Below are 23,257 nucleotides of genomic sequence, written 5' to 3' on the forward strand. Positions count from 1 at the left end.
GGAGTTCTGATAATGCTTTTTCTATGTCTAGTAGAGCAAGACCAGTAGAATAGCCTTCAGATTTGTTGGAACGGATCAAATTTGTTACACGTAAGAGTTGATGAGTGGTCGAATGTCCATGGCGGAATCCGAACTGTTCATTGCCAAAAATTGAATTTTCGTTGATGTGAACCATCGTCTATAATCATGGTTTCAAATTTTTCTTCAGGTTTTGGTATTACAATGCCTCTGGCTTCAACAATGGAATTTGTTCATGTTTTAAGAACATTGTCAATATCTAGTTTTGTTTGTAAAGAAATGTTAACATCTAGATCACAATCGATATATGTTTCATATATACTCCAGTCGGCTCAAGAATAATTGAAAGTGGACCTGATAGGATTGAGAATCGCTTCATGGGATATTTGAAATGTGACAGATTCAGAATCAAAATCAGCATGAGTAACCAGTTGGCTACAAAGGTGACTAGAGTCGGTTAAGACCAAATCAATCGTAGAAGGGTTTCCAGAAAAAGAATCAGGGTATTGAATTGAGAAATATCCTGAAGAGCACTCATCAAATAAAATTCTGCCGTTGGAATTACTTTGTGAATTATTCCTTGACCGATGTTTGGCATTTAGGTCACCAATTACAAATGTTTGACTTATTGCGAGTTAATTAACGCAAGTCAGTTTGGAGCAAATTTACTTGCTGACCAGAGCATTGAAAAAATCCATAGACTTGTTTCCACGATCACCAAAATTGGTTAGATGGAAGATAGTTTTTTGGACTTTTACTTTTGCTAGAATGACTTGCCAAAATTTTGTGATTATGAAACCAAACTCGTGCTATTAACATGGGTGTCCTCATCTTCTCATTAATCGGAAATTTTAAGTTTGTCCGAAGAACAAGCTCTCTAACTGCGAAGATTGGTTCAGGTCGGTCAACTTGTATGCTGTACCAATATGTATTATTCGTTGTTATACATGGAAGATGACTATGTTGAAGATTCAAAATTGAATTTTGACTTAGTCTATATCTCTACAGGTGATAGAAGGTCACGATAGGTGCTTATTTATTTAGGTTAAGTTGTTTGATAGGCGTATTTTTCTTTTTCTTTCAAACAATTGATTTCGCTTCGCCTGAAAAAAATGCTAAAATTAAATGTTATATGCTTTTAACAAATTGTTATTATTATTTGATTTAGTATCACCTAATTTTAAATCCCCTCGTATTATTCTACGGATGAATCTATTGCTTGTTTGATAACTATGAAGTTTCACATGTATGCGAAAAAAAAACAGACGCTCTGAATTGTTTCAAATTATTTATTATTCCTTCATTTATTTCTATCCACTCAACTTAGAAATGTCGCACCGTGTGGAATACCTTAATTGTCGAACTCAGCTCTGGCTCGACTACTCTCGAGCTGACGTCAACAACACAAGTTTATTAAAATAACAAACTATGGATTATTAAAGCTTTACGTATGTAAATGCATTCATATCATGCATATAAAGTTCAAAATCATGCAGAATACTCGATAGTAATATACCTTTGAGAACAGTCAAATATTTTTGTATTAAAGTGTTTGTGTTTATTTGTTTCAACTGTAATACTGTCTTATATAATATTGTTCATCTGACTATTGAGAAAATAGTCGAATATCACCAGAGCCATGACTGTTACTCAGAAATATTTCTTTGTTTTATTGCATCCACAACGAGCAAGATATCTCATATAAAAATTCAAATTTTTGGATTTCTTCGTTCTTTAAGACGTTTATGAATCACTTGAATGGTACACCGGGCAAGTTAAAACTAGTGGAGCAAAATAAAATGAAAATTGTTTTGATTTTTATTAATATTGGCAGATTTTTCTCCATTTGAAGTTTTTTTTTCAACTAAATGCGCAATTTAAGGTAGGAATGAATCGAAGACACATCATCTCGTAGCCAGTACAAAACTGTAAATTCAGATGTTCGTTTGTTATGAAAACTTAATGGATTGATCTGGTGAACCAATCGATCATATTTTCAGCGCAGTTCATTTTAAGATTCTTTTAATATAGGCTCTTGAAAATTCGATGCGTGATTGTTTGCATCTTTTCATTCTGATTATATACCCTGCTGTTTCAACTTGTCCTGGTGTACTTGCAAAGTTTCGAATTAAAAATAAATTAAATGATATTCTTAAACTAGAAATAATTTAACTAAGGTGTCAATAAATAAATAAATAATTCAATAAATAAATTCTAAACTATTAAATTTCTATGAGATGCCATCCACGTGACGCTTTAAGGTGAAGATGAATTCAAGCCGAGTATCAAATTTTCAAGAGCACAAATCTGAAGAACCAGGCAATCGTTCACGTGGAAAGTTTTATCGATTGGTCAAGAGTGACCAATCGATCAAGTTTTCAGCTTGAACGGATATCCGGTGCTCCAGATTTGTGCTCTTGAAAACTTGTGGTTTTGGTTCGATTCATTTTCACCTTAAAAAATCAATCGTGTTAAGATTTGATCTGAATCAGTACTGGAACGTTTTTTTTTCTCACATCTCCCCCTTGCAGTGTAACACATATCGGAGAGGGATTCGATGGGCCAATACGCCAAACTGACACACTTAAAATTCGCGAAATCCAACAACTCGCCTCTGTTGGGCAGTAGGTATAAGAAACACAGCCGGTGTGAAACGGCACTCTCTCGCGCCCGCGCCCGATTCTCATTGTATTGCTTACTCGGCTTATTGCTTGCACTAGAAATTACTTTCGACCCATTCGGCCACCGCTGTTTCGTGTATGCACTGGTACATTTCGAATCCGGTCACGCATACCGTCGTTCCGAATTTGTCCACACAGTTATCGTAAACATACTGGGCCTGGAAGAAGCAGCAAAAACATGTGTGAACAACGAACGGGTCAATTGGTCTGCCAATTTCACCAAAGGATACTTACACCCTCGGGTTCCAAGTAGCGCCCGGCGAAACCGATGATTAACGTTTTGTTGTAGCTGAAGTCGTCGAACATAAAGCCGGATCGTTTCATCAGGCACTCGGTGAAGCACTGCAAATGTATGTAATAAAACGTTAATAACATTTGTTGCTTAATTAGCCAATGAAGGCGTAGAGGACTGAGGTGGGGTAAATGTTCGACCTAAGTAGAGTGATCAATATTTTCAAGAAAACTATAACAGTTGATATACCCTACCCACACTATTATAGGTCACCTAGTCACGATTTTAAGTCACTCTATTTCACATGTATGTAATTCACATGCAAATGACCTATAAAAGTGTAACCACTGCAAATACCACACAGTAGCTCTTCAAACTAGTGGCTGCAATTTTGCTGAAAAAACATATTTCAGAATATTTACTCATTTTAAGTTACAATAGTTTTGAAATTGTTTGTTTAAAATTAACATTTATATCACCAAAAGGAGGAATAGCGGTGTTATTGTACTTCCCTTTAGCTTACATATTTGACACATTTTCTATCATATTTAAGCATTATAAACTAACGTTTTCAAAGTTTCTTGTTTTGGACTGATAACCCGAGCAACAAAATGATGAAAAATCTTGTTACCTGGTTATCATCATTTGATGACTAATTTTCTTATCATCTTGGCTAAATCAACAGATAATATAACAAAAATGGGAACCAAAATTTATTCTTCGAATAACAAAGTAACCACTTATTCTGTTATCACCAAGTTCAAATTCATAACTGAATGTGTATTATCATTTTCTTAATACAATCATGGTCATACATCACAGATAACCTTTGAGTGTTGAGAGATGAGTGTTTTGGCTTAAACTCACGGTCTAAACAATTTTAGAAAATGTTGTTTGATGAAAAGTCTACTTTGTTCATTTCAACACGAACTATAAAATTGTGATGTGAAAAAGTGTGATAACATATGTTGTTATCAACTTGTCAAGGATACAATTTAAACGAATTTTGTTATCATTCAGTTGTCATTGATAAAAAATATGGAAATTATAACAGCGATAATGAAAGCTGTTATCAATTTGATATCATCCAGTTATCTAACATTGCTTGGGAATTGGTGATTATGATTGTTCATAATACTATATGTTGGTTCGAATATAAAACCTTGATTCCAGCAACATGGCAGTTATTTTATGATAACAATAGCGGAATTTTGAGCAAGTGTACCACCCCTGATTTTTATAAAAACTACGAATTATATTTTTTCTTTGAGCTTAACAATATGTTCCCTTATAGTTTATAATACAATGATCAAAATATGACGAAGATTGCTCTACTTTTCACGTGTCTGCATGGACTTTTGTAAAAACAAACAAATTTCAGTGATTTTTATAAGACTTCGTTGTTTCTAAATAGCATGGTGAGAGGCAAATTAAAAACAGATTTTTCAAACATACTGCACATCGTAAAGCTATATGAATGAATAATTTATGTTGGCATTTGAACGATAAAAAAAAAATTGGTTTTACATACGAAATCCATTTTGGTTGAAATCTATACTATTTGGGGCAAGTGTGCCATCTATTTGGAAAACAAAAATGGTTGGAGTGAAATTCATAAAAATGTAAACATCATCAACAAAATCATAACAATGAACCAAAATGAGGCACCAGAAGTGGTTTCTGAAGTGTAGAAGGGGAATGGCAAACATTTTTGCTCCCAAAGTGATTTTTCTCCAAATATTTGATATTGACATGGTTTTAGGCGTTTCAAGAACTGTTTTACCCATATTTATCAATATTTTACCATCCTTTAGAGCTGATCTAGTGTAATATTATACAGATCCCCGTAAAAAAGGTTAATTCATATATCGTATTGAATGGAGATAAAATAATCATTTAAGGTGAAGATGAATCGAAGCCAAAATTAAAATTTTCAAGAGCACAAATCTGGAGAACCGAATACCCGTTTGAGCTGAAACCCTTATCGATTGGTCACCACCAGCTAGTGACCAATCGATTAAGTTTTCAGCTTAAACGGATGTTTGGTTCTCCAGATTAGTGCTCTTGAAAATTTGAGGTTTGGCTTCGATTCATCTTCACCTTAAGTTATTCGAATTGAATTGTTCTGCATGTGATGAACCTTCACACTCCGAAAAAATCTTGTGATTTTACGTCTTTTGGATGCACATAAAAGAAGCGAACCGAATGACGTGAATTTATGTCACATTTCAAATACCATAGCGTCTGATTCGGGAGATGCCGATCATAGTGACATCTTTTTCGTGTCCTTTTACGTGTAAAATTACATTTTTTGTTCAATACATCTTCAAGGACACATTTTTATGTTGTTTTATCATTTACATCATGTGCCATTCAGTCATACTCTGAATTACGTCCACAGTAATTTCCATTATTTTTAAGAGTGTTGTTATAAAGCATCCCCTTATGACGGTAAACTTAAAAATATTTTTAGACTTATCAATGAGGCTTCGCTTTGTTAACAATATTACAAGAAAAAAATCATTACTAGTAGAATTACTAGAATGTTCATTCGGTGGCCGTCTTGCCCCATAAGGGTGGCACACTTGCCCCATAGTGTTGAAAATTTTGTTGTTTTGGATGATATTTGAAGAGCTCCAGAAATAACACATAATGAAATTATTTTCTTTTTGTATGGCACAGTGCTTATAAAAAAGTGCGAAAGTAACATCTTGAGACTAAATTAGTGGGGTTTTTAAGCTTTAGACAAAGTTAGAGAACAATTTGCTTAAGGTGGCACACGTGCCCCAAATCCTGCTAAGCTTTTCATATTGTAATGTTTTCATACGGTTTTCAATACCAGAGTCAATTTATTTTATAACGTTGAAAAATTGAAAACTGAACCCCTATGAATTAAACCAAATAAACCAATTTGAAATTGAAATTAATGTAGGTAATTTTTTATATTTAATAAATCTTAATAGATTTTATATGTTTACAGTTTAAAATCAATCATCTTTGTCAATGCCAATCAATGTCAATGTCAACACCAAAATTCGTTTAATGATTCTCTTCTTATAGGTATCTTAAATTAAATTATGCTCATTCTATTCATGTTTAATATTCAAGTTGTTGAACAAAAAGATTTATTTAACAGTTTAGAGTTGAAGAAATTGCTGTAATGCTGGTAGCAGGTCTTTTTTTTAGAGACTTCCCAACAAATATTTTCACGTAATAAGAGTTGAACCAACCACTCTCAAACATATTTCAGCTGAATAAACTATTATTCAGCTACTAATGTTTGTTGGATTTGTCTCTATTTTAATGAAAGTCTCTGAATAGTCAGTGTCCGACCATTTAGCCGAATGCCGTCTGGCCGAACGCTATTTGGCCATTTAGCGAATTACGATAAAAAAATATTCAATTTTTTTCAATGCTGATGTGTAGGCTTCATAAGTGTGGCCCTGGGGGGTGCGAACTAAATATCAACAAGCAGCTAGGCTGCTGTGAAGCTAAAATTTTCATCAAAATGATCCGAGCATGCCTAGGAGTGTGCGGTCATTAGTACGCAACGCTAAAAACAGCTATAAATTTTATGTAATACAAAAACTATCAAGTGTTGAAAAAACGTTTACTTGGTCTTATTGTATCGTAAGTTTTTCATTACTTTTGTGAAATATTTTTTTAAATAACATACGGTCAGAAACTATCTAATTAAGATGATTTATTGAACTTATTGCCTGCATCAAGCTGTAGAAGCTTTGTGTGGAGTATTTAAAGTGTGCATCAAGCAAACAAACAACGGTTAGCACTGGTAGGAAGATTGTGTTCAAATTGAATGACCAAAATGTTGGAGACTGCACCCCTCGAGTATGGCCCCATAAATATTCAGCTAATAAATATGTTGATATGATATGGCGGGACGTCATGTTTGTGGCCATATAAGTTCTTCAACGATCTGTTCAATCAGGATGAAGTTGTGAACTCGAGTCAAGACTCTAAGCTAGTTGGCTCGTCTTTGAGTTACCAAAGGTGTGCTAGGATTTTAATGTGTTTGTTTTGACAACTTCGTCAGAAATTTTTCCTGCTTTTAAACATCTGTACTGGTTTCATGACTATAAATTAAAATTAATTTATCTTATATTTTGATTGGGAATTTTGCCTTCTTTAAATCATCGGCAGTTCTTTGTAGTTATACCGATATAACAATTATTCCCAAGTAACATTGGTAGATGAATAACAGTTTACTCAGCTAAAGTAAGTTTGAAAGTGATTTGAACGACTGTTATTCAGCAAAATGTTTGTTGGGTTAGCATTACACTTGCCTAAATTTTTATTATATATGTTCCTTCTTTTGATCTTAGGCTGTTCTTTCATATTTGAAAATTTTTCATAGTTATTGGAATTAGGGCTAATTTAAGGTGTTCATAAAGAGTACTATTAAACACATTTTTTGAGCAGAAGGGTTAACTTGGATTCTCCTCCAAAGTTAAGATTACATCATAATGAAGTCATAATAAAGAATTACACAAAAAAAAAGAGAAATGTTTGTTCTGATTCTCTTTTCTTCTGGTTCATTTTAGGTTATATTTTGTTTTTATGTTTTCTGTTTGATCCATTTTCGGTCTCTTTTTGGTGCCTGTCTCTTTTTGCTCCATTTTTGCAGTTTTCTAAAGTTCCTATATTCAAAGCACTAAAACGCTACAAGGTCTGCAATGTGATTGATAGAGTAATTTTCATAACAAATAATCAAATAATTAACTCCTATTAGGGTAGATGTACCAGTTATGGACAAAGTGGTTCCCTATTTTACCATACGTGATAACTTTAATGTTTTCTAATTTTGAAATTTTGTGTGTGTATACTCGGTAAGTAGGCCTTGACCAGGCAAAACGGTTTTTTTCTCTGCTTGTCAAATTTTTTCTCTCATTTCAGATACTTCCGAGTTTTTGGATTGCGATTTCGTGGATTTCCTGGGACCATTCTTACGAGGCTTTGGATTGCGATTCAGTGGATTTGCAGGAAACATTCCTACGTGGCTTTGGTTTGCTATTTCGTGGTTTCGCTGGGACCATTCCTTCGAGGCTTTGTCTTGCGATTCTGTGGATTTGCTGGGACTATTTCTTCAAGTGTTTTATTCAAGAGTTGCAGTTTTTTCAAGCATTCAAGTGCCTTTCATTCAAGTTCGTCGTTGAAGTTTGGTGATTCAAGTTCATTTTGGAGTTTCGTTTGTTGTTGAACTTCCAACATAAGTATAAGTATTTTTATTTTATTTCTTCACCTTACTATTTTTATTACTCTTTCAAACAAATTCACATCTTTTCCCTCGTTGAGTTTCTGTTATGGAAACTGACGAGGGTGAAGGAGGGTCAAAAGATGATGTTCAATCAATTGAAACCTCTTTGAATAAACCTTTTCGTGTGAAGGTTTATCCTTCCAGTTTTTCCGGTCCACTTGTAGTGTATTTTCGTAAGAAAGAAAATTCGATTAACGTTTTATTGATTTCATCTGAAGTTTATAAAAAGTACAAATCGATAAAAGAAATTAAAAAAATTTCTCTCGATAAGTTGAGAGTAATTTTTGGATCAAGAGATGATGCCAACTCTCTTTTGGAATCCAAAATGTTTTCTAATTCCTATCGCGTGTATGCTCCTTGTGACGCATGCGAAATAAACGGAATTATTTATGATGAATTTTTGGATTGCGAAGATGTTAGGAACCATGGTTCAGGATTTTTTAAGAACCAATCCCTTTCTCCTGTTAGAGTCCTGGATTGTGTTCGTTTGTCAAAACAATATTTTGTTGGAAATGATTCCAAATATATGCATTCGAATTGCATCAAAATTACGTTTTCTGGTTCAGTCCTGCCAGACTTCGTAATTATTGATAATGTAAAATTTCGCGTGAGGCTTTACTATCCTAAGCTCATGCATTGTGACAAATGTCTCCTTTTTGGTCACACTTCCAGTTTTTGCTCCAATAAACAAAAATGTTCGAAGTGTGGCGAAGCGCATTCTTCGTCTGAATGTAATAAAAATTCGGACCTTTGTATTTATTGTAAACAGAAGCACAAATCTTTGAAAGATTGTGCTGTTTACATTGATCATCAATCCAAATTAAATAAAAAAATAAGAAATAAGACCAATTTATCATATGCTGAAGTAATGAAATCTTCAGATAACATTTCTTCAGCTAATGTTTTTGAAATTTTACCCAATGATGATGGAGTTGAATCATTTGATAATTTCAATAATTTTGTTTACAAACCTCCTAATAAAAGGAGAAAAACTGTTAATATTTCTTCGAACAAACAAAATAATATTTCTAATGAACCTCAACCATCAACTTCTTTTGATATGAATTTTCCTCCCCTTAAGGCATTTGCATCTCACAAAAATACTCCAGGTTTTGAAAGATTTGATTCTGATTGTTCATCCAAGCCTAATGAGCAGTCCAAGACTAATTCTAATGAGCAAAATAACGAAAATTCAAGTCAGTCAATTTTGAGAATCCTTGAAGAAATTGTTGACTTTTTGGGATTAAGTGATTTTTGGAAAAAAATCATTAAAATGGTTTTACCATTTTTGACCACTCTTTTGAATAAATTGAATTCATTTGTTCCCCTCATTGCCTCATTATTTTCTTACTAATGGCTTCAAATAATTGCAATAATTTGAACATTTTACAATGGAATTGCCGCAGCATTATTCAAAAAATTGATCGGTTGAAAGCATTAATTACAAATTTTAATGTAGATGTGTTTTGCTTGAATGAAACATGGTTAGGAACATCAAAATTTTTCCGTATTCCACAATTTAACTTAATAAGGAAAGATAGGGATTCATCATTTAGAGGAGTATTAATTGGTGTTCGTGAAAATATTGAATTCAAACATTTAGTTTTATCTTTTCAATCACAAATAGAATACGTTGCTGTATCTATTAGAAAAGGAAAACGTGAGTTTTCTATTGTTTGTTTTTATATTCCTCCAAATGCAAGTTTTTCGTTGTCTCAAATAGAATGTATTTTGAATGAAATTCCTCCTCCACTTTATGTATTGGGTGATTTCAACGCACACAATTTTGCCTGGGGTAGTGAAAAAACGGATGTTAGGGGTTCTCTAATTATGGATTTGATTGATGATTTTAATTTAAATATTCTTAATGATGGATCGATTACTAGGGTTGCTGTGCCTCCCAATAATCATTCATGTGTTGATTTATCCCTTTGTTCAAATAATTTATCAATGCAATCTTCTTGGAAAATTATTGATGATCCAAATGGTAGTGATCATTTGCCTATTTTAATTGAAATTCAAACATCTAAATACAATAATATATTAAATGAACCATGTGTTCCTTATCTCTGTAGAAATGTCAATTGGACCAAATTTTCTGACCTTATATCTGATTCATTGATAAATACAGTTAATTCTGATTCACCAATTGAAAACTATAATACTTTTTCAAAGTTATTGAATAACTGTTTACGTAATTCACAGAACAGGAAATTAGTGTCTGGTACTGTAAAGAAAAATCTTCCTTCTTTTTGGTGGGATGATGATTGTTCCATTTCTTTAAAGAATAAATCAGATGCCTTCAAATTATTTCGCAGATCTGGTTCCAGAAATCATTATTTATTATATTGTAAAGCTGAAGCACAGTTTACAAGAATAACAAAATTTAAAAAGAGAAATTATTGGAAAAATTTTGTTGAAAATCTTGACAGAGAGACTTCTTTATCGAAGTTATGGTCTGTAGCTCGGTCTGTAGATTCAATTACCAAAAATACTGCTCCTGGAATTGATAATATTAAATTTATTGTATTAAAGAATTTGCCAGATGAAGGAAAACTTCATTTACTTTCAATTTATAATTCTTTCTTATATCAGAACATTGTACCTCTTGAATGGCGTTCTATTAAAGTTATTAGTATTGTGAAGCCCAGTAGAGATCCTTCATTTGCAGATAGTAGAAGACCAATTAGTTTGCTGTCATGTTTTCTTAAACTGTTTGAACGAATGATTTTAAACCGCCTTGAATTATGGGCTGAAGATAACAAAATTTTTCCATCTTCTCAATTTGGTTTTAGAAGAGGTCGTGGTACCCGTGATTGTGTTTCACTTTTGGCTTCACAAATTCAACTTTCCTTCAATAAAAAGCAGGATGTTGTTTCAACTTTCTTAGATGTTTCTGGAGCATATGATTCTGTTTTAATTGATTTATTGTTCAATAAAATGAACAATTTAAAAATTCCAAATTTGATTTCAAATTTTTTATGTAATTCGTTTTCTTTCAAAATTATGAATTTTTTCCATGATGGATGTTCCAAAACTATCCGTTATAGTTATTTTGGCCTTCCACAAGGGTCTTGTTTAAGTCCTTTTTTGTACAATTTATTCACAAGTGACATTGCTTCCATTATTCCTAATGGTTGTTACTTACTACAATTTGCTGATGATTCTTCTTCTTCTTTCTTCTTTCTGGCGTTACGTCCCAATTGGGACAGAGCCTGCTTCTCAGATTAGTGTTCTTGTGAGCACTTCCACAGTTATTAACTGAGAGCATTCTTTGCCGATTGACCATTTTTGCATGTGTATATCGTGTGGCAGGTACGAAGATACTCTATGCCCTGGGAATCGAGAAAATTTCCTTTACGAAAAGATCCTCGACCAGCGGGATTCGAACCCACGACCCTCAGCATGGTCTTGCTGAATAGCTGCGCGTTTACCGCTACGGCTATCTGGGCCCCCTTGCTGATGATTATGTGATTTCTATTAGTGGCAAAAATAGAGAGATCATTAGACATTTTATGCAATGTGCCTTAGATAATATTGATATGTGGGCACATGAAAACGGTTTTTCTTTTTCTGTTCAAAAAACAATGGGCTTCCAATGGGTCGCGACGTTCTCAAACGACCGGTTACGGAACATGAGTCCGTTGCTCGATAAATACTTGTTTTAATTATGAATCGTGGTTTACGGCCAACCAGCCGAGTGGAAGTTTAACAACTACCGAAAAGCTAAACATTACTTATAATTTGCAATTGGATTAGATGGACAAATTGATGTGAAGATTTGCGAAAAAGTTACACGTCTTCTCAGTGAGAATCGAACTCACGACTCCCCGATCTCTAGTTGGGGCGCGTTAACCACTACGCCATGAGAGGACTCATGAACGCAGAAGTTAACCTGAATTCGATTTCAGCTCAATAATCACGTGGTCCTCTTTCGCAAAGTGCACCTCTTTCGGAAGAATTAGATGCCCATCCAAACACAACGCTTTCTATATATATCCAATGCCTAGCCCGAGAGCGCATTGTTTTTTAGATATAGGAATAGCACACTACACTAGCGCAGTTGCTGGCTAGTGTAGTGTGCTATTCCTATATCTAAAAAACAATGCGCTCTCGGGCTAGGCATTGGATATATATAGAAAGGCGTTGTGTTTGGATGGGCATCTAATTTCTTCCGAAAGAGGTGCACTTTGCGAAAGAGGACCACGTGATTATTGAGCTGAAATCGAATTCAGGTTAACTTCTGCGTTCATGAGTCCTCTCATGGCGTAGTGGTTAACGCGCCCCAACTAGAGATCGGGGAGTCGTGAGTTCGATTCTCACTGAGAAGACGTGTAACTTTTTCGCAATCTTCACATCAATTTGTCCATCTAATCCAATTGCAAATTATATGTAATGTTTAGCTTTTCGGTAGTGTGTTAAACTTCCACTCGGCTGGTTGGCCGTAAACCACGATTCATAATTAAAACAAGTATTTATCGAGCAACGGACTCATGTTCCGTAACCGGTCGTTGAGAAACGTCGCGACCCATTGGAAGCCCACACAATAGAAACCTCAGCCAGCGCAGTTGCTGGCTAGTGTAGTGTGCTAATATATTGTTTTTACACGAAAATATTCTTCCACAAATATAAATTTATATCTAAATGGACTTGAAATTGAAGAAGTTGATATTTACAAATATCTTGGTATATGGTTTGATTCTAAATTGAATTGGAACACTCACATCAAATATATTCAAAAAGTTTGTGCAAAACGAATAAATTTTCTTCGAACAATCACTGGTACCGTGAATTCGGGTGAAATTGATCAGTAGGGTGAAATTGATCACTGTGTCACTCGATTTTATTTCTTCCTAATGGAACACAAATATCAATGTAACCTACAGTGAATAAACGTTGTTTGTCGTTAGTATGTCCAAATTGTGTGTTGTGAAGTTTTTTGCGTTCAAAAATGTTTATTTCTGTGAAAATAATGTAAAATTTCAAAATCTTGTACGGTGCAGTGTTGACAAACATCAATAAACTTCTAGTTCTAGACAAGGATTTGGACATGGTATAATCCTGAAAGTTTGTAAGGATACTTAAGATATATTCCCAAACTAGATTTCATAACCAAAACTCGTACCAATTTGTTGATTTGGTTGAAATAATTGAATTTCTGTTATATATCAGGAAATTCCTTAGGAAATTGCATACATTTAGGCGTTTTCTGCGTTATTCTTGAAATTTAAACATTCATTATTTCTATAAATATTGTATTGTTAAGAATTTGGCAAGCATTTTCGGATTCAGGGAGCTTAAATTTATTATGTAAAGTTGTTTTGAAAACTCACAATAATGGCATTGATAAGTGATCAATTTCACCCCGAAATGAGATCTCCCGATTTTTTATTTTAGACATGTTTTTTAGCACTAAAATACCATTTGTTAGAAAATTTCGGTACTTGAGTCAATGAGGCTCACCTTCATACTTGTTTTCCTGCATTCAGTTGTTTGGCATTGTCAACATTATAGGAATCAGACAAGAAAAACCGTAAAAAGTGATCAATTTCACCCGAAATTACGGTACTTGGTGGGGAGCCAATCCTTCTGATTTAATAACACTTAACAAAACTACTATTCGTTCAGTTATGGAATATGGTTGTTTTACATTTGGTAGTGCTGCACAAACATATTTTGTCAAACTTGAAAAGATACAATTTCGTTGCTTGAGAATTTGTTTAAAACTTATGAATTCAACTCATACTCAATCAATTGAAGTTTTGGCAGGTGTTATTCCACTTAAAATTCGTTTTCAAGAATTGTACTGTAAATTTACGATGAATTGTTTTTCTAACAATCATCCGATTATTAATATTTTAAGCTCTTTATTTGAAATTAATCCCACGAGCAAAATATTAGACTCCTTTAATCATTGTTCTGTTGAAAATATTGTTTCAATTCCTTGGAATGCATTTTATAATTCTAATATCAGCATTCATACTTATCAACCATTAATTGACTTGTCTCTATTTTATGAATTGAAACAAGTTCCAAAAATTCAACATTCTAATATTTCTAAATTTTTATTCGAGCGGAAATTTAATGGAATCACTCCTGCACAATTTTATTATACAGATGGTTCTTTGATTCATGATAATGCTGGCTTCGGTGTGTACAATTTATTTTCAGCTCATTTTTTAAAATTACAATCTCCCTGTTCTATTTTCATAGCAGAGCTGATTGCCTTATATTTTGCATGCATCTTGATCAAAGATTAAACTCCAAATATATATATTGTTTGTTCTGACAGTTTGAGTTGTCTTCATGCATTGAATACAATCAATTTTAATTTTAAAACTCATCATATCATTTTTATGATTAAAAAAATACTATTTGATCTTAACTCTCAAGGATTCGTCATAAAATTTGTATGGGTCCCAGCTCATTGTAATATTTATGGAAATGAACAGGCTGATTCTTTAGCTAAATTAGGTGTGCATCGTGGCGTAATTTTCAATCGTGATATTTCGCCTTCTGAATATTATTCAAAATTTAAAAAAATATCTCTTTCCAATTGGCAAAATTGTTGGAACTCTGGTGATAAAGGGCGTTGGTGTCATTCGATTTGTCCTAAAGTAAGTCACTTTCCATGGTTTAATAATATGTCAGTTAGTAGAAATTTTATTTGCTCATTTTCGAGGTTAATGTCAAATCATTACACTTGCAACAGCCATTTGTATCGTATCAACATTACAGATTCCAATTTGTGCGACTGTGGAAAATCCTATGAAGACATTGATCATATAGTATTTCTTTGCAACAAATATATTTTTCCAAGAAACAAATTGTTGAACAGCATAACTAATGTTGGTCTCTCAATTCTTGTGTCTGTGCGTGACATACTAGGTGCAAAATGCTATCCAATTTTAAAATTATTGTTCCATTTCTTGAATGAAATCTCATATTTTGTTTGATACTTCGTTGTTGCTTTTTTCTTTTCAATTTATTTTCAGATATCAATGAGGTTGTGGTTCGTTCCCCTACTGGTTTTTATTCGACTGAATTGATGCCCTTATTCCATACCTAATTGACGTCCCTTTCAAGATAATGGCTCTGTTATGGTTCGTTACCGTGTGAGCCTTTAGTTTATAACGTTTCGTGAAAAGATAAAGAGGTTTTGTGCCTCTTTGAGAAAGGTTTCCAAAAAGAAATCACTCAAAGGGGTTTTTCCCTCTTTCAAAATTTTTGATTAAAAATAAATAATAATAATAATAATAATAAATTTTGTGTGTGTTGTAGTAGTTAGATTTTAGATATAGCTTGATGTTAAAACATTCAAAGAGATTTAAAATGTGAAAGTCATCAAAATTTCACATATGTCCAAATAGGGAACCACTATGGCCATAACTGGTACACTTTCCCTACTTGATCTGTAGATATATAAATTGCTTTCGAACGTAGTCTTAAACTTCGTTGAGAAAGCTTTCATTGCAGTTGGAAAAATCATGTTAGAAAATCGTTGAGAAATTAAGCAAAAGGATGGCACTCCACTTGTTTATCCAAATCAATTTTTATCTTTCTTGATCTTCTTGTTTTTCGTAATTTAACATATTAGAGTTTATTTCCAAAAATTTTGCATATTATTCCAACTGAAATTTTCAAATCATATGATGCGTTTCCGAAAAGTATGTACTATTGCATTGATTCAAAGTATTCGTGAAAGATTAACTAAAAATATTTGTGTCAAGATTCATGAGGGCCTCTAAAATGTGGGTCCCGGTGGCCATGGCTTCTGCCGGAAAGCCTCCATAAATTCTTCTAGTAAACTATACTGGGATTATTCCAAGGATTTCTCAAGGCACTTTTTCAGGAATTATTGCAGAAATTTTTGATTTATTCAAGGATTATTTCAGATATCACTCCAGAATTTCTTCAATACTTTTTCTCGAGATTCTTCGAAGAATTATGACTGATATTTCCTCCAGGAGTCCTTCTGGGGATTGTACCATAAATTCATCTAGTGATTCGATAAGAAATAACTTCATGAATTCCTACAGGGATTTCTTGCGAGTTTTCTTCAGCAAATCCTTGAGGAAAATCGCCACATGCATTATTCTAAGGTTTTTGTCAGGTTATACTCCAAGGATTCCTCACGTTTTTTTTTTCCAGAAATGCGTTCTGGGTATCCATAAAATCCTCCGGGGATTCCTCCAAGAATTCCCCTAGAAATTTCTATTGATCAAACAGTATAAGCATTCCTCCAGGGTTTCCTTCAAAAGATGTATCTAGGAAATTTTTTGATAAATCCCTGGATAAATTTCTGGCGGAATTTTTGAATAAATACCTGGAGGTATCTCTAGGAAATAAAACTAGAGAAATCCCTAGAGGAATCCCAGGTTAAATTCCTGGAAGAATCCCTGGAGAACTGCTTGCAGGAGCCCTTGGAGGAGTTCCCGAGGAAACCTCTGAAGGAACTCCAAAAGAAATCTCAGGTACATACAATTTTCTTATTGACTACACGGCCTTTTTCGTTGTCAAAGGCTTTTACAATAATAAACATTATAACTGCGTAGACAAAAAGCAAATTTCAAATAAATATACAGTCGATTCTCTACCAGCTTATCCTTGAAACATTTTAAAGAGCATAGGTCCCCAAACTTTTTTAGATGCACGACACACATAGCCATTCAGCATATTTTTCACGACCCACCATTGACGTATGATTAAAATTTTTTTTATGGTCAAAGTTATTAATTTTCTCAACATCGATGCATTTATTATCCATTCTTCTAAAATAAGCCAAACATGAGAAAGACGGGCTCAACATAAAGAACAATTTTCTCCAAATCATTGAAATTTTTGACAATTTTATCTCAGGGAAAGTATTGAATTCCACTGCAACCATCAATAATTTACGAATATAATTGTTCAAACTCTGAATTTTCAGAATATCAGAAGAAAGTCTGAACTTCAGATATCATGAGAAATTTCACTTCAAGCATATGCAGATAAACAACGAACTTTGCAACTCTCAGAGTATTGTTAAAGAAATCTCAAAATGAAATATTCTATGAATCATTATATAGATGACCCGATTTTGTCAGCCCCTTTTTTAAAGCTTTCCTTAAAAAAGTAAACAATTCTGCTCTTTCTGCCTCATGTTGTGCACATTTATATTAAGTAACTTGAAAAGGTATAAAAAAATATGAAAAATGAAAAAAAAAATTGTGGCAACAACAAAGTCTCAGTGACTGACAAAATCCGATGAATACTGTAGTTGAATATAAAAATATGAATAGTAAAACAGATCAATCTTATAACAGTAGAGTATTTTTATCCACTTTCAATATAAATCCAATTGTGCTCCATTCATTTCAAACTTATGCTGCAAAGCAAAAAAAAATATTTTCCTGATTAAATTTCTGAAGAGCAGTGATCGGTTATTTGCGTTGCAGTCTATAGAAATCAAAAGCTGATTCGTTTTAATGTCCGAAGTTTCGATTTACTTGACACACGTTACATTGAAACGTCTGACATTGAATCGAGTCAACTTTTGATTTCTATAGACACAGAGAGAATTACTATAGAAATTTTACTAGTAGTAATCAGTAGAGAAATCCTTGGAAAATAAGCCCTGGAAAAATCCCTGGAACAATCCTTGAAGAAACCCATGACGATATTTCTGGTGGAATCCATGAAGAGATCCTCCAGATGGAATTCAAATAGAGATTTTCCTAATTTTCCTAAAACCAGACACAAGAAGAAGAATTTCATGTTTGAATTTTGACAGGGTGTCTATTAAAACCTGGTTGAAAAATCATGACTCTGGAGCTGTCGCCTGATGGAACTATATGATGGTCTCAAAATGTCCACATGACACCCTATCGGAACCGATTCCAGAATACTCTGACCAAATCCGGCCAAATCTAGTTTTTGGTCCTCTTGATGCCCTTGTAAATCGGAATGAAAATCCATGAAATTTGAACCATCGAACAGCAGAAACCATAAAACATGAACTGCTGGAAATGATATGTGCCTGTTTCTTTTGAAACAGGTTCCAGATAACTTTGTGCCCTTGTGCCCAGAATGGCCATATTCCAAAATATGTCCGAAGGTCCATTCTAGGGTTCCATGTCTTTCATATAAGCCTAAAATAACGAAAATCGGTTCAAAGCTAGTTTTTAAAGAGCATTTCAAAGTCATGGGTTATTTTTGACCTTTAATGCATAATGTGAAACTTTTTCTTAATGCATTAGAAAGGTTAAAAAGTAACTTTTGGATGCTTTTGAAAAGTACTGTTCTACCAACTTTGACAGGGATGCACCAATTGTCAGTCTAGAACAGTTCCATGCAATTTCTCATACAAAACGACAGATTAGTTTTCAGTTGTTTTTCCAGTACAAACACCATTCCATTTGTATTTATATAGAAGTTTATCAAAAACACAAAAGTGTACAAACTTTAGAACAAGCATCACCAAATTAGAACTTTTTGGTAAGAAACTCTTTTGTAAAGTTTTATAAATAAGCGTAAGACTGTTGGTATAAGGCGAAGTAGGCCGTCATCGAAATTTGTATTGGGTAGCGATGATTGTGGCTAATTCGTCTCACAATTGCGAATTAAAGAAAATCATTCGGTTTTGTACTGACCAGTGTTGTGAAACACTCAAATTCTCATAACTCATTCCTGATATTTTTCATGCGTGAGTTGTCAACCACGCAACTCAGCAGTCAAAAAATCATGGATGAGTTGGCTCATCTGTTTGATTCATTGCCTGGTATTTTAACTGTTTTCTAGCACAAAGCCATGATTTCTTGTTAATGTGGTAGAATTATAATAATCCTTTCTAACGTTAACAACAACATTCAGTTTTCAGCAGTTTATGACGGGTTTTATGACAGAATCATTTGAGTGGGATTGAGTGTGATTGAGTGATTTTGCATAAAAATATTAGGCGTATGATTTACGAAACAGATCTCAAATGAGTTTGCTTTCGCGGGAGAGCTTATCGATTGAGATTTGAGTGTGAGTCTATCAACACTGATACTGACATAGCTGAAAAAATATCAGCATACTTTCTGCATGTAAGCGCAAGTAGTGATACTTTCCTGAATCAATATTACTTAAGATGACTGAGTTTTATCACTTTGAAACTGCAAGCTGCAAAATCAACATGGGTGCCAAAACGAATGATGGGCTACTTAGCCATAAGACTCCTAATTAACCTTTCATTCTCCATGTGGGGAAGTGCTTCAAGTCTGCTCAAAGATCAATAATCAGTAAATTTTGGATGGCAACGTGCGTGACGTGGGTACGCCCAGTACCAACAGTTTCTCAAATTGTCAGCCATTTCAGCCCTTTACCCTATTCCTCGATGCAAACTTATTATACGGAGATGAGATTCCTAAATTTTCTATAGATTGCCTAGTTTTGCTAAACCTCCTCCCCTACCCCTTGGAACAGTATCTAATCAATGGCTGTTTCATATACTTTGTGCAATGCTATCAAGTTGAGAAGATAGAAGATAGTCTCCGAAATATGACGGGATCGACAGTCTTATCAAAAACAAATCATGTCTCTTGCCATTGCCCAAACATTCTTGAGTTCATTCCCAAGTGCATGCCCAATAAAAAAGAATTGGACATATATGGGATCGTCTATTAATCACGTAAGGGATTATTGAGGGAGGAGGGTGTATGAGATATCTCACGTGCCATACATTTTTTTTTTCATATAAAAAAACCGTAGGATGAGGGGCGACGAAAAACCGCCAAAAATTGTCTTACCTAATTAATATTTGTAACGATCAAATTTACATAGAAAATTCTTTGATGTCATCTTATGTAAGAAAAAGGAGAGCTTTCTGCAACTCTCTTAAGTATGTATTCGACTAATCACAAATTCCAGTTGTTGCTAGAGCGTGGCCAAAGCAACTCTCGATTGTTGAAGGATGGGTCAATCTTGTCTAACCGACCATGCTAAGTTTGAAAACTACAATTGATTAGTGGATAAAAAGGAGTCAAACCATATTGAATTGTATTTGGCTTGATACCTACCATGTATCGTAGGTGCTCAACATTAACATAATGTTGAAAATTCAACTCTGAGGCTATTGAAAAACGTTTAAATTGCTTCAACATAAGTATTCAGTTTAAATGCTATACATTTTGAAAATGAAAAAAAAAATCAATTTTTGTGTGTTGATAGTAACGGAATAATTGTTGACGAAATCTGTATTGCAATACACTAAATGCATGTTGAGAAAACTGTCTTTAAAAAATTTAAATTAATCATAGTTAAATTAAATTAAACATCAACAAAATAAGTATTTCATAGCTTTTTATAGCTCATAATGGTACTGTGCTTGAACATTTCTAAAAGCGGCATACTAATAGATTTTTATTTCTCCACCAGCTGAAGGTTAATGAAAAAACATATTTGTTCTTCTCCTTTTTTCTAGAGGTACACCCGAACTAGAACAAAGCGTACTTTACACCTTAGTGATCTAAGAGCGCTTCCACAGTTATTAACTGAGAGCTTTCTCTGCCAATTGACCAATTTTTGATTTATATTGCAATCACGATGGTAATCTACCTGAGAAACTATCTAATTCTAAATGATCTTCAAATTAAGGTACAGTGGGGGAAGTGTATCAGTGGGGTAAGTGGATCATTTGTCAATATAAAGCATAAATACTTGAATATGTTGAAAGTTTTCGCACCATTGCTTCTTTTTAGGTTATATTCTTTTGAATGATTCACAATGAAAAATATGTAATTTATGTAAATAAATACAAATATATTGGACATGGTACACTTACCCCTACTTTTTAATGGGGTGGGGTAAGTGGATCAAGAATAATTATCATCTATTAGCAGACTGCTTACGTGAACTTGAATAAGCCTTAATATCCGACAATGTTGTTTTCCTTTATTTTGTTCCGTTCCCAGCTTGAATTTGTCAAATTGACCATAGAAAATTTGAATTAATCCACCTAAAAGCTTTTTTAAACTTTCTGGTATAAAAAAAATATAAAAAGAATAATAATTTCAAAATTTACACGAAACTTTTCGTGGTTTATCTAAGCTTAGTTATAAAAGAGTAAAATATAATAATTTTCCAATCGAAAGCATAGTATCGTACCTTATTTGACCATATAAATTGTTCTAGACAGATGATACACATATATTCATAAATAAAATGGAAGGATTTCAGTTCGGTATTCAAATGTAAATGTAACTAATATTTTAAACCAAGACTGTTTTTCGAAAATATCGTTAGGAATAATCCTACAATACTTCTGTATAACTTATGCGTATAAATGGATGATTTTTCTCCAAATTTTTCTAGTTACAATGTTTTTTTTTTGTTCAATTTAGTATGAACTAATACATACATATTTTTTATTATATCTTGACTAAATAAAGATACTTTTCAATTTTAAAGTATAGTAAAGTAACATTACTAGCACTAATAACAAGAACGAGGGTAATATCATTCTTATTAAACATAATCACACTACATTTGTTTCGAGAACAGATTTTTTTTAATGGTGATCCACTTACCCCACCATGGTGGGGCAAGTGGATCATTTGGCGCAAATTTTTAAGTCTTCCATACTCAATACATACAATCAGAAAAAGCGAAATAAATGACTATTTGAAGTATAATAGTCCCTTATTTGTTATCCACAGAAAAAAGTTTGAGTTACATTATTCACGTTAGCTGTACATAACAATGGAGTTAACTATTGATTTTTCTGTATCCACTTACCCCACGGTACCTTACTTGTAATTTGATCTGCTGTAAATTCATTTGATATTAGTTAAGAGTTCCATTCTGACACATTCTTATTATACTGATCTCTGATGGCATCCACTACAAACTTCAGGTCCTAGTTATTTCTGACTTAAACGAAATGCTAGCACAGATTGTCTATTTTCCAGGCAATTTAACGAATGCGTTTCGCTGATACCAATGTTTTCTTGTTCCTCTATTCGCAGCTCATATATACGCATTTCACGAAACTTTTCCACCCACGCCGAATTAATCACCCCGCTTGATAATTTACAATTCAACGCTCTGCTCACTGCTAAGGTCAACGCTTGATTCGATCAATCAAGTGATTATATATTTCGAAAAATAGGAAACTGGGTTCTGGTACCTCTATCAGGGGATCACGTTCGCTGAAATCGCCGTACTTGAGCGAAACGACCACATCCATATCCATTTCGAACTCCTTCGTGCACTCATCGATGGCGCCTTTGAAATCTTGCGCGCACTGGAAAACCGAACACGATGATTATTAATTAGAACAGGAAGCACTTAACCCAAGTCTACGAGCTAGAATCCAATGTAGGCTCCGGGGCGCGTGTGAATTAATTACTCGGCTTGAGCAACACGCGCGCGTCAAACTTGGGGCGCTTCGAGCACTACAAAGTAGTCTAGTCTAGTAAAAAGGGGGGGTTATCACTCACGCCTGGGACTATCGACGACGCAAGCATTAACAACGCAACTCCGGACGCAACAAGTGACTTCATGTTTGCTTATATTTTTTGCACTTTCACTCTTTGTCGCGCATCGACTAAACTGACCCACAAACCGCGTCTGACTAGTTCACCGAGTTTGATTCGAGCACGCAGATCGCTTTGCAACCGGTCGGAAGCTTGTCTCCGTTCAACTGTTCACCGTGGACTGTTAGGCTCGAAATTTCATCGAATATATAAGATTGTTTATTTGCTCTCTTTCTCTTCACGGAGGTAAACGTGAATTCTTTCTCTTTGTTTTGGTCCATCATTGGGGGCCATTTCTCCACCAGACGAGAAGTCACGGTGCTCCGCAGACCGTTGTTGTCAGAAACAAATTCGTAGTCAAAGTCTATGTTCACCAGTCATTTTATAAGAGCGGGCTGGGCATTTTGAGTCTACAGTACAGTCCAAAGTCATGCTGAAGGTGTTTGAGTTCGATTTCCGGTAGGTTCAGGATCTTTTCGTTAAGGAAATTTCCTTGACTTTCCTGGGCATAAAATATGATCGTGCCAACCAAGGTATTTATAAGGGAGGTAGTTCA

The 23,257-nt window shown here is 34.0% G+C and overlaps 1 protein-coding gene across 1 annotated transcript; it reads right to left on the reverse strand.

The window, feature by feature from the left end:
- Window positions 1-1,965: 1,965 nt before the first annotated feature.
- On the reverse strand, window positions 1,966-22,894 carry LOC5575348 (general odorant-binding protein 56d). Its single transcript, XM_001655676.2, has 4 exons — window positions 22,666-22,894; window positions 22,353-22,469; window positions 2,934-3,041; window positions 1,966-2,857 (listed from the first exon to the last, which is right to left on the reverse strand). Exons 1-4 carry the CDS (start codon window positions 22,726-22,728, stop codon window positions 2,735-2,737), a joined length of 411 nt encoding a protein of 136 aa, XP_001655726.1. The 5' UTR covers window positions 22,729-22,894; the 3' UTR covers window positions 1,966-2,734.
- Between the last annotated feature and the right edge of the window lie 363 nt (window positions 22,895-23,257).

Source organism: Aedes aegypti, chromosome 3 (assembly GCF_002204515.2).
Source record: "Aedes aegypti strain LVP_AGWG chromosome 3, AaegL5.0 Primary Assembly, whole genome shotgun sequence".
Classification (NCBI taxonomy): domain Eukaryota; kingdom Metazoa; phylum Arthropoda; class Insecta; order Diptera; family Culicidae; genus Aedes; species Aedes aegypti.